Genomic DNA, 13,320 nt, shown 5'->3' with positions numbered 1-13,320 from the left:
TTCTGTCTTCAATTAACTGTCCTCATCCTGGACTGGTTGCTTTTTTCCTTTTCTAAACCACTTGTATCAGTATCTCCTCGAGGGAAATATAGATACTAATTGCCTACAAGAACAGAAGGATTATGGCTGACTCTTCTAATGTGTCCCTGATCTTAAGCGGAAATTAGAAGCATAGAATGGGTTGGAAAGGGCCTTAAGATCATGTAGTTCCAACCCCCCTGCCATGGGCAGAGACACCTCCTGCTAGACTAAGTTTCTCAAGGTCCTGCCCAACCTGGCCTTCAACACTGCCAGCAGGGATGCAGTTCACAGCTTCACAGCAGTTCACAGCTTCTTTGGACAGCCTGTTCCAGTGCCTCACCACTCTCACAGTAAAGAACTTCCTTATAACCAACCTAAATCTCCCTTGTTAAAGTTGGAACCCATTACCCCTTGTCCTATTGCTACAGTCCCTGATAAAGAGTCCCTCTCCAGCATCCTTGTAGGCCCCCTTCAGATACTGGAAGGCTGCTATGAGGTCTCCACGCAGCCTTCTCTTCTCCAGGCTGAACAGCCCCAATTTTCTTAGCTTGCAACACAGAAGATATTTTGATAAGGCAAACAGTCTCAGGTTTTCTCCTCCACTGTTTCCAGCCGTTGTTTCTATGACCATCACAAGCCATTAGCTCTGTAGTCTCAGAAGGACTGGTCTGTGACACAACACCTTTCCTGAAGTACTGACTGTATTTTAAATAGTATTAATTATTAAATACTCTTATTCTACCAATAAAATGGAAAATGGTACATTTTCTAAAAATGGCAAAAGCTTTCCTTCACCAAGGTTTCTATTTTACCTTTTTGTTTATGGTGGAATAATATTTGTGAGGGGAATATTGATCCAATCATGTAAGGTAACAATCTAAGGTAAACAAACTAAGGTATCCAATCATATAAAGTAACAATCATAAAAGTAACTTTAGGATGTTTTTATGGATGTACATCATTTGCAATGCATTTCTCTAAAAGAATTATCACCTGGGCTTTACAGTACCTTTAAGTGAGCTTCGTGCCAAAAAAAATAACATTTAGGTTTTTATATAAGCATGTTAAATAATAAAAAACTATGTAATAACTTAAGATCAATTCTCAGTTACTGTGAAGTTGCATACTAAAGGGGGGGGGTTTATTACTATTTCACCTAGATAAGAGGTTAAACAATGCCGGCAAGATACTATCCTCATGCAGAGTACACTATCGTTGTTTTTTATTTAAAATATTTGAGTAGAAATATTAACTACAGCATATTAAGTTAATGACATGCTGAATTATCATTATGGGTGATGAAAACAGTAATTACATGTTACAGCTTGGAAGCACCATTATTACCTTATTTCCTTTACAAAATAGCAGATTGGTTTAGATATCAAATCACATGAAGTGCAATTTCTAACAGCAATGGTGACAAAACCAGAATACACTGAATGATATCGGTGCCCGTAGTTCTAGGATAAGAATTGTATAAACATATGGAGTGGAAGAAGGACTGGAATAGGTATACTTAATGCTTAAGCTTGGCCACAGTGGGCATAATTTCTTGTATTTCTTTAATTCAGACAGCTACCTTTTGAAGAAAATGGTGAATTTTTGCAGTAGCCATTCATCAGACAAAATGCAAACTGAAACTGCCTTAGGCAACAAATAAAAGATCATGGAAATGACAGCTTGGTTATTAAGAGATGTTTCTTCACATTACAGAACCTTGATACAATCTGATTTGATTCACATACATCTGCTGGAGGGGTGTGTACACAGAAAGAACAATCCTGGGAAGCCCTGTAATGGACTGCAGCCTTAAACTGTCTAAATTAGTAAAACATATAACAACTGCTCTTTCAATCTTTATCTCTCTTGCAGCTTTGGTAAAATTGGTAGGGTTTTCATTCCTTTTTCTTTCCTCTCCCCCTTTTTTTTTTTTCCCTGAGCAACTGTGAACACTTAACAGCATGAGAAAGGTTAAAGTGAGGTGAAAAACTGGGGGTACTTTCTGAAACAGTCAAAAGAGGAACAACCTAGGAAAATGTTTTTGCGTTCTATATGACAACACAAAATTAAAAACTGAAGGAAACTAAAATATAACACAAAAATAGTTTTTATTATTTTGCAGCATTTTTTCCTTAATGCTTGAAACCAAATGTTTGTTTGGTGAGATTATTTTGAACCAAAAAGCTCCCTTCAAATTCACTGGAAATTTTAATCTGTGCTTACTAGTGAACAGCTTGTGTTTATATTTTCCAGCACATTCTTATAAAAGACTGGTACATCAGAAGGTAGCAGTTTCCAATAAAATACTGTCATATTGCTTGTAGGAATCAGATACCCACTGTATGCAAGAGTTAGCAAGAAACCAGATACTAATAAACCATTGTTGCATATTTTCTTGAGACCGTATTATGCACCAGCTCTATGTTGCTAGGCAATAAAAGCTGAATCACAAAGAACAGATTCACGGCAGAAGAAAACATGAACTTATTTGAAATTTGAAAATAATAATAAAAAAACACCACTATTCAAACTGAGTAATTTCTGAGACAAGAACATATAATACAGCACATGAATCACAAAACTGATGACAAATGATGTCCCAGGAGGATCTCCCTATTGCATTATACTTTTGCTGTCTAGGAATTACACTTTTATGCCTCCTCTTCCTGTAAGAGAGCCTATGCAGCTTTCGAATACTCCAACAACAGAGGAAAAGAATCAGCACAATAACTAAAATCTTTTCATTTGCAGTCTTAAACTTTCAGCATGGTACAACCCTGCTACGAGAAGATGCATACATACTTCAGTGAAAAACAGAAGGAAAAAGCACAAATCAAGCATTAATAAGCAAGAATAAAGAAAGCAAAACAGATTTCTAGGTGCAGCAAAGCAGAAAGGAACTGCAGATCATGGGACAATGGAGATTAAGGGACAATAGACTGAAAATAGTTGAAAGAAAAAGAGATCTTCAGCTGGTCTAAGTCAGCGTAGCCCCAGGGAAGTTACGCTCACTTAGGCCTGGTAGGAATCTGGCAACCTGAAAAAAGAAAGAGAAAAACTTAGGGATAAACAGTAAAGACTGGGATTGAGCAGAAAGATGCAATTCCCTTCTTCTGGGGAGAGGGAAGAAAATTCTTGTCAGTGGAGCTGAAAGGGTGGGAGAACGACAACTACGCAAGAAGACAAAGCTGGAAGCACAAAGCATAGGAAGCAAAAACAAGCTGACATAATGGCATCATCACCAGGTGGTAAGGAAAGAATTTGGGAAAGAAGTGAAAAATGAAGTAGGAAGAGAAAAATTACATGCTTTTAGGGTATTTGAATTCCTATTGAAATGACTGCTTCTTGCACATACCCATCAGAAGCACTTTAATATCATTCTTGGTTCACTGTCACCTACACATTTATTCCTCTTACACTGATAAGTACCATAAAATTAGGTGCAGGTTAAGATTCCTGGAGTATATATGGTTACATTTCTGGACCATTGTTATGCTAGACAGACAAATCTTTGCAGGCGTGATGCTCACTTCATCTCCCTATGATGACTGCAAGGTGAAAAATGTCTTCAATAAGCATTCTAGCAGTAAATATCATGGGGTGAGAGTGTATGGAAAAAATATCCTTAATGTGACAAAAATCCTTTAATGTTTAAAGTACAATTTATCATCAGCCGGGATTATTTTTGTCAATTCTGCTCGACATCCAAACCAAAGTTATTTAAGGAGCACTCTTTACAAGTCTCTACAAGCACACACAATGTGACTACACAGAGTGCTATACAACAAAATGCATTTACGTACCATTTGTAGGTATTATGCGGATGTATGTACCTAATTTATTTTATCCTCTACTATGAGAAGGAAACACCAGATCACAGAGGAAGATATTCTCTGAGTTTGTAAGGCGGTGACTGGAACACTTGTCTAGAAAGGACACTTTGTTGTGTAAACGATTTGCAGCTAACTTGTTGGGCCAATATACTATCTATGCAAACTTTTAAAATATAAACAACTTACAAATGACTAGTACTAGGTTTGTGTGCTTGCCCTATCTTATAAAGCAAAGAATAATTTCCTACATTAGGCAATAATAGAGCTGGGTCAGAAACAATATACCTGGCCTGCAAAATACAAGGATTTTAATTTTTTCTTTTTTGTTTCAACATTACATTCAAATCTGAAGAATCACAGTGCTTTTTTTGGGGTAGAAAACCTTGTCCAACCAAAACAAGACAGTATCCTGTAATGCAGCTGGCTATGCAGAAGACTAATGATCCTTTTCTCTTTGGTTTTAAACATAATTGCTACTCTGAAGCTTGAACATGTTTTCCTTATGAAAACACTGCTATTGGCACAGGGCTGTGGAAATCCCAATTCTGAACTCACAGTTCTCATACCAGAAAAGTAGCAAAAAATAGTATCGCAAAGCTAAGTAATTGCTCTGGATAGTGTGGAAACTGAAGCTAATAAAAATGTAAGGATGGAAAATTTAACATGAATATAGATCCACCTTGTTGATAACCTTGTTAACAGAAATAACATACCCCCAATTGCAAACTCCTGATTACAAATCCCTAATATTATATGTAAACGTTTTAAACACAGCAGCTATTCACACTGCATTCACACATATGTATGCTACATTTACATAAATGCATGCAAATAAAAAATACACCCATGTACACACATGTTCTAACACTACACAAAGACACACAAATAGGCTAACGTTTATAAGCAAACAGCAGGTATAAATGAGTATACACAGATAAGGACAATATGTCATGTTGGACAATAGCCTGTGTTGTCACTGAAACATACTCACCATTTGCAGAAGATCAGAAGAAACCATCTGCATGCAACACATTGCTGTTGCCAAAGCACAGACAATGGTGGAGATGATATTGAGAGCGCACACACTGAACAACAGGTCCTGTGAAAACACACGCATCAGAATATCATCTCTTAGGGACACAAAGGACGGGATATATTTTTAGCAATTTCATAATAAACACTCTCAACTGCTCTCAATTGATATGGTCTCAATTAGCTGTGTGGAACTCGCTCAGATCATACTAATTTTTTTTAAACCACTCTGCAAAGAAAATAATAACAGAAACAAAATTCTTCCCCTCCCCACAATACATTTGTTATTAGGTATTTCCTCAGCAGTACTGATACCTCAAGTTTTCCAGTTCTCTGAAAGAAAAGACAAATTACTGCTTTCACAATTGACTCCAAGCTACATTTGTCACAAGAAAGATACTACAAAACAGATTTCTGATGAAAAACAAAACAAAAAACAACATCCCCCCCCAACATACTGAAATTTTATTGTTTTGATAGTTGAACTCTACAACTGAAGGTTCTGCATTAAAAAACTCAATGGAGATTCTAGTATTAAACAGATAACTTTATCTTCTGTTACATTCTCTATGCATCTGAAACACGTTTAGATACATGAGAAAAGCAGTGACTACTAGCAGTGCATTTCACCTTTTGTTCATGAAATAAGTTAACATGGCCACATTGGTTTTTTCAAAAAACCAAAACTTTTAAAATAGAATGTAAAGTTACGCTTACTAAGTAGAATAAAATAAATATTTGAATTTAAACTGAAACATTTCTATAGCAAAGGTATAATTAGAAAAAAAAGCATCCATCCCTTCACAGTGTTTTTATTTTCTTTCCCAACATCCACTGCAAAGGAACACTGATTTTGCATGCAGGCTACATTTCAAAACGACTACAATCCTTTTACAGCAATTGCACAGCTGATGTACGTCTGACAATTATGTGGCTCAGTTAGTATTCTGAACAGCAGCAGAAGTATTTGAGAAAAAGCATCACAGAGAACAGATGAAAACCAAAATAAAAACTGTTAATATACCATGAGTAGAAGCACTCAGTCTATAAAGAATATTCTGCAGGATCAAAGTTTAAAAGAGTATCTCAGTCACTGCCAGTATGTTGCTTGCTTTCCTTTTGTCAACAGTATTCACAAAAATTACAGAAAGGTGCAGATTTACTCCTGCCACTGTAATTGCATGCACCTCAAGTGACCTTCATTTGCAGACATGGGAACACGGCAGACATTAAATAGGTCAACAAATTCTAGTCATTTAGTAGCTTACACTGAGTCAGATTTGCTCTTGCTGATCTTGTCAGTGGTTTTCTGTCTTCGTGGCCAGCCCATCAGCCAGGGGAATAATGAATCAACAGCATCAACAGCAAAATACTGGAAGGGCCAATCTCTAACTCACATACAGAAGGTAATACAGAGAACTCGCTCAAATACAAGGTCATACAGACCCACTTAGATCATTCAAACAGAGGTAAATAGGCAAGTAAATCCCCAGAGATGCAATTAGCTAACAGTGGCACTTAAAGAGATTAAGATCCTGCATGTCCTGTTTTCCATATGTAAACCTAGGTAAAGAATACCAAGGCAGAGACAAGACCTAGGGTAGAAATATAATTATTTCCTGGAATAGGAAATTCCATTTATTGCTAACTACAGCCCTTTAGAACCAAAAGATTTAGCTAATCTTAATGCACAACTTTATACCATTTATAATAACTTATAAAATCTACACCACCCAAGCCTTGGAAGGCAAATGAAGGGACTGTGAGAATGAAGACCTTGGGCCCACTGTAGGAGAGGATCTGGTTCGAGACCATCTTAAGAACCCGAATGTGCACAAGTCCATGGGACCTGATGAAATCCATCCGCAGGTCCTGAAGGAGCTGGTGAACAAAGCTGCTAAGCCACTGGCCATCATATTTGAAAAATCGTGGCAGTCAGGTGAAGTTCCCAACGACTGGAAAAAGGGAAATATAACCCCCATTTTCAAGAAAGGGGAAAATGGATGACCCGGGGAATTACAGACCAGTCAGTCTCACCTCCGTGCCTGGCAAAATCTTGGAGCAGATTCTCCTGGAAGGCATGCTAAGGCACATGAAAAACAACAAGGTGCTTGGTGAAAGCCAGCATGGCTTCACTAAGGGGAAATCCTGCCTGACCAATTTGGTGGCCTTCTATGATGGGGCTACAGAACTGATGGACAGGGGTAGAGCAGTTGATGTCATCTACCTGGACTTGTGTAAAGCGCTCAACACTGTCCCACACGACATCCTTGTCTCTAAATTGGAGAGACATCAATTTGATGGGTGGACCACTTGGTGGATAAAGAACTGGCTGGATGGTTGCACACAAAGAGTTGTGGTCAATGGCTCAATGTCCAGCTGGGGACCAGTAACGAGTGGTGTCCCTCAGGGATCGGTGTTGGGACCGGTCTTGTTCAACATCTTTGTTGCTGACATGGACAGTGGGATTGAGTGCGCCCTCAGCAAGTTTGCCGATGACCCCAAGCTGTGTGGTTCGGTTGATACCCTGGAGGAAAGGAATGCCATCCAGAGGGACCTTGACACGCTTGTGAGGTGGGCTGATGCCAACCTCATGAAGTTTAACCATGCCAAGTGCAAGGTCCTACACCTGGGTCGGAGCAATCCCAGGCACTGCTGCAGGTTGGGCAGAGAAGAGATTCACAGCAGCCCTGCGGAGAAGGACTTGGGGGTGTTGGTCAATGAGAAAATGAACATGAGCTGGATTCAGTGTGCACTCGCAGCCCAGAAAGCCAACTGTATCCTGGGCTGCATCAAAAGGAGCGTGACCAGCAGGTTTGAAGGAGGTGATCCTGCTCCTCTACTCTGCTCATCTGGAGTATTGTGTGCAGTTCTGGTGTCCTCAACATAAAAAGGACATGGAACTGCTGAAAGAAGTCCAGAGGAGGGCTACAAGGATAATCAGGGGACTGGAGCACATTCCATATGAAGACAGGCTGAGACACCCTGGTGGTGTTCAAGGCCAGGATGGACAGAGCCTTGGGTGACATGGTTTAGTGTGAGGTGTCCCTGCCCATGGACATGAAACTGGATGATCTTAAGGTCCTTTCCAACCCTAACTATTCTATTATTCTATAAATCAGTATCCAAAGAGTCTTTAAGACCTTCATACAACTTACATGCCTCAGGCTCAGCATCATGACAGATATTTCTTTGATCTGTTCCTAAAGATCCCACAGCTTTATCCCACTATTCCAACATTTATCTTTACCATTAGCATCCTTCTTACATCCATCCCACAGTTGAAAAGCATTGCTCCTTCACTTCCATAGCTTTTGAGAACAGGCTCTTATACAGAAGACTTTCACACCTTTAAAGTCTATTATCATGCTTGAAATCTCTTCCTCCTTTACTGCATGACATATACCCCATTCCTCCAGTGCTCAGCTGAGACAAATTTCCTAGGCCTCTGATGAAATATAAAACTGGAACACTACCAATTTGCTCTAATGATGAGCCATATTAATATTCCTTCATCTTAGTAAACAAAGTTACAACTGAATTACTTTCTTCTATTGGCTGCCTTCTAGAACCAGCTGTAGAGAATCCATATTAGTTAACCAAGGCTGAAATCCATCTGTAATACATGCAATAATACATGCGTTTGACATTAACAACAAAAACTCAATGTAGTTTAGGTCTGGAGGGGAAGTACTACATGACTTACAGCAGTCTGCGTATGCAAACAGGAAGGAATGTGAATTCTTAAAGACCTTTGCTTCCATATATATAACATCTCCAAACTCCTAGCTATGAAAATCACTGTAACACATTAACCTTCTGAATGAGTGTTCATACACCCTTTATTCATCAAATACATAAAGCACCAAGTCAAGTCCAGAAAGTTTCTCTGAAACTTTCTTCCAATATGTAACCACCTGCCCCAAACTGTTTGGTAAGGGCTTAGGACAATGATCACACCAAAGGACTTTAGGTGTAAGGCAAATAAAATAATATGTTTCAGGTTAATGGTTATTTGGGAAAAAACACCAATAGCCTTGCCTAATTTGACTTGTTTCACTAAACTGTTGAAGGATCTCCCTAAATCCTTTGCCATACCCTCTAAATACAGATTAAAATTCAAGAAAAAAACCACCCAAGAATCTCTGGACATCTTCATAACTCAAGTGCAGACTTTGGAAAATATTTGATCACTCCCTTGCCTCTTCATATCATTACAATCAACTGTATTGTCAATTAAGTTACATGTGTGAATGTCAAATCAGGGAATTTAACATTCAGTACAGACAAACAACAAAGATATAGCAGTATTACCACACAATATTCATTCTTTGTGTCAAATATTATATAGAAAATTATCCAGCTGTGCTGCTTACACATAATCGAGAAACTGTATTTAAACCTATTCTGCTCTAAAAAGAAATGAAGTACAGATCAATGCTTCTTGTCCCCACTTCTGTCTCCCCATCTACTTATAAAACAGAAATTCATTATTTTTTGTGAAATGTGTAACTTATGTCCATATTACCAAAAAAGTAAGTTATACAGCACAAACCCAGTACTAAAGAGTTCTAACTTGTGCAACATTATTGAACTGGTAACTCTCTTTACAAGACATTCACATTTGGCTGGCTCAATAGATTGTTTTCCTGCAGAAGTAAGAGGTTCATAGTCTTTGAGGCTCTTAAGTCCTTTGCACTTTTGAAAGCTTAGTCAATATATATAAAAGGAGTAAAATAAGCTTGCTGATGTGTGAAAAGAACACTCTAATCAGTACCCTTGAGCATACGGATCTAAACGTCTACTCTGATCAAGGGCTAAAACTAGCTTCAGTTCTGCAATTCTGTGAAGATGACTTTTTTTCTCCTTGATTGACTCCAATTATGATGCTTATTTTCCTACACTACTGCAACCTGAAAAGAGATAGTGAGCAGTAAAGCTTTTTCACCCATGAAATTAGTGTCTGTGTACCTCTTTTATTAGTGAATTCATGGACAACCCTTTTAACTCCAATTATAACTTCAGTTGTTCTAACTGGATATGTCTGAAAAACACTAGAAAAAATAGCTGCTCCAATAATTTCTGCTTTTTCTTTTCTTACAAAGAGCCAATTCTGAACCATATAGGTCTGAAGTGCTGTTAATGGAGAAACGGTCAGTGCTTCATAAAATACATGTAAGTTATGGAAGTACAATACAGTACACTATTTTACATGTATCTAAAATATTTACTGCAATTTTAAGGAAGCAGTGCACAGCTGCTACTTACGAAAAACAAATTCAAAAAGGTCTTCCCTGCTTGGAAGCGAGTTTGCACATTTCTCATCAACTCAGGTGTCTATATTAAATTTAGTACTGGAGATAATATTAGTTAGAGACTCCTGAGAGACTCAGGTTCCATAAAATAACTGGCCAAGTACGTAATGAACAGATTCCAGTCATTCAAAGAGGCAGATTTTCAGCCATGGAGGAGTTCACAACCCTGTTTATTCATTGTGTAAGCTAGGAACAGAAAACACTCTTGAGGAAGGAAAAGCATGAGCAGACTATGCCTGTTATATCACTGTTATCTAGAACTTTTGAACACCTGTAGCTCAATTATTCAGACTACAAAGCCCACACAGAAAAGCTCTATTTTGCATGGTATCTAGTATGGTAAATACTTCCTGAGCAAAGAGGATATTTTCAGTTACCTGAAACGACTCCAGCATTTAAAAATTCTCATAGGAAATAATTTATTCTATACTGAGCTTTATCCAATATCCAAGCAGATTATAAAGTCTTTTAGGTAAGTCATTCAGCAAAATTAAGTAGTTTGTATTTGGTCATATATCAAATCTGAGGAAAGCCTGTTCTCATAACTCTAAAGAACGTGTTAGGAGTCATCCTCCTCTGTTTTGCATGTGAAAGCATGTTCTTCTGAATGGAAAAAATACAGATTAAAACATGCGTAGATTTGGTCATCAGGAAACTCAGTAACAATAAATTTGGATTCAAAGGAGAGGAAAGATTCACAGAAGAAGACTGCAAGAACCCCAAATTACATAAATCTCTAATAATGATGCCTACCTTACAAACTAATGAATGGAATCAGTAACCTGAAAAAGACATTTACTATTCACTTTGTATTCTAGCAGCTCCAAAACAAATATTTATGCTGAAAATAGAGGGGGAAATCAGTGTTTTCCCAGCCAGTACAGTCACAAAAACATTCTACAGAAGCACTTCAAGTAAAGCAGGAAACAATTATTCAAATACCAAATTCATAAATTAGCGTACATAACCACAGGTATTCTGGGCTGTGTTAGCTGTTGAAGTTATTAAAAATACCCTACTGGATCATTACTAAACCGAAGTGGTATAACATTCCCCTCTTACATGCAAATATCAGACAGTAATAAAACATTACAAATTAATTCAAACTAAATACCTAGCTTCATCTTCTCAAAATACAATCTCAAAAAGGTAAGTTTTGTTGCACGTATGTCTTTCATAAATTCAGGATATTCTGAGCTTAGAAAGAAGGAATAATTTTTGCAGATGAAAACTGTGAGGAAAATTCAGTCCTTGTACTTTAATTAACATTTACAAGAACAACTCAGTTCCTTAAAATTTCATCTACAAACCAACACATTCAAGTCACACACTATGCCAGCGTTTTAGGCTCATTCAGAGGTAACACTGTTAAAAAAAGGCATTTCATTTGTACTGTTCTCATATTGGAAAAGACTTCTTATGTTGCCTGAAGTATAATCAGCAGCATAACACAGAGATTATTTGATTTTCTGTTTGCTTACGTACCTGTGTGTGTGTGTAAAAAAGATTTACCCTCTTGCATTTTTTCTGGTTTTACCTGAATAAAAGCCAGCTTGCACAACAACAGGAGACGAGCGAGATTCAGTCGAAGTAGTTAACTAAACTGACTGGCTGGCTGTTTTATGCAACACATTGCTCCTAAATTTCTACAGTGGAGCTTCAGCTCTTTAGTTAATTCAAGCCTACTCATAACCGGTTTGTGCTCCTGTCCTGTTTCATGGTCCAGTTAGTAGTCTACAAACCCTGACATCTTTGGCCATAACCTTCTCCTTTATGCATTAGAATCACTCCTCTCTTGTTTGGACAGAAGGTAAGAAGTTCAACTGAAGACGCAGAAAGTGAAAAAACACTCAACTACTTCCAAGCACAAGGTAACATAATGTTACACACTGTTATTTGCACAAGATCTATTGGTTCTGGCAAACAATTTATCTTAAGTGACTGTTTCTCAGATAATTAAATAAGCCTTTATGTTCTACCCAAGAGATTTCATATGTTTGACCTTTTAAGATTTTAAAAGGTCAGGTTCTGTAAGATTCTATTCATTTTAAGGTAAGGCATTCTAGATATCAAATAAAGTTTACTTTTTTTTTTTTTTTGCCATAGCCCCACAGCTTCAGCTCTTATTTGTCTTTTAGGGATTTTATTGCACATAAAAAAGTTATCTTTTTACTGTGAGAATAATGTTCTCTCTTCCTCTTCAATTAGTTTTGTAAGACAAAATGTCTGTATAAGACTTAAGTAGCAAATATCTTCTAATATAATCATCCCATAAACATATTTTTTTCTAAAATCATTACATACTAAAAGGAATATCCTGAGGCAAATTTCCTTGTATAACCTACAAAATGTTATACATAGAGGTGTATAATCTTAACTCTGATACCCTACACTTTCTCTCCCTTTGGCTCCCAAAACAATAAGCACAATTGAGCTTTTGGTATTACAACATCTGATTTCTTAAAATCACACTGTAGTTGTTAATTACAATTAAAAAAGGTGAGCCTTATCACAGTCAGTTGTTTACCTAATGAGCTGTGATCTTTTTTTCTTATGGGCTTAGTACAATGCTGTTCTTAAATTTACAGCCAGGAATACAGAGCTCTCAAAGCCAAAGAGAAAGCAAGTGTAGAATTAAAACTGAAAAAGATTTAAGAAACTTTCTGGAAAAGCTATTTTCTTAACTACCTTCTCTTGAATAAAAAAACCTCTAAACAAGCTTAATTAAAGCTGCACTCCTATTCATAGGAATGCCAGTACTTAAATCAGTCCTCTGCCAGTCCAAGCAGATATGTCATCAATTTCTTTTATAAATGACTGAGTTTTGTTTTAAAGGAGATAATTTGCCTTCTACTCCAATTGCTGTATTGGTCAGAAACCTTACCCTAATTACCAGCATACGTTACTTCTACTTGCTTCATATGCTGACAATGTCATCAAAGATGAACAGTTCTCTCACATTAAAGTTTACATTACTAACATTTTAACAGCAAGTAACCATATGCTCCCTCCATCTTTACTTTCACAGGATCCTCAACTCAGCTTTTTTCTATAAAACAGGTTCATATTTTTTCATCTCTTGTGAATTTAAGAATGTTTAAGAAATTATTTTCCTTCGT

General features: G+C 37.3%; 1 protein-coding gene across 2 annotated transcripts in view; it reads right to left on the bottom strand.

Moving 5' to 3' along the window:
* ENTREP2 (endosomal transmembrane epsin interactor 2) overlaps positions 1-13,320 on the bottom strand; it is a 109,262-nt gene that overhangs the window by 22,444 nt on the left and 73,498 nt on the right. For both annotated transcript variants that reach the window (XM_057398981.1, XM_057398989.1), the window contains exon 5: positions 4,846-4,953. In XM_057398981.1, coding sequence (XP_057254964.1) covers positions 4,846-4,953 — 108 coding nt within the window. The remainder of the gene's footprint in view (positions 1-4,845; positions 4,954-13,320) is intronic.

The sequence above is a fragment of the Pezoporus wallicus genome, unplaced genomic scaffold, assembly GCF_028554395.1.
Source record: "Pezoporus wallicus isolate ANWC-B61680 ecotype Strahan unplaced genomic scaffold, APGP_CSIRO_Pwel_v1 contig_3952, whole genome shotgun sequence".
In the NCBI taxonomy this organism is placed as follows: domain Eukaryota; kingdom Metazoa; phylum Chordata; class Aves; order Psittaciformes; family Psittacidae; genus Pezoporus; species Pezoporus wallicus.
This window is presented reverse-complemented; position numbering and strand designations above follow the sequence as displayed.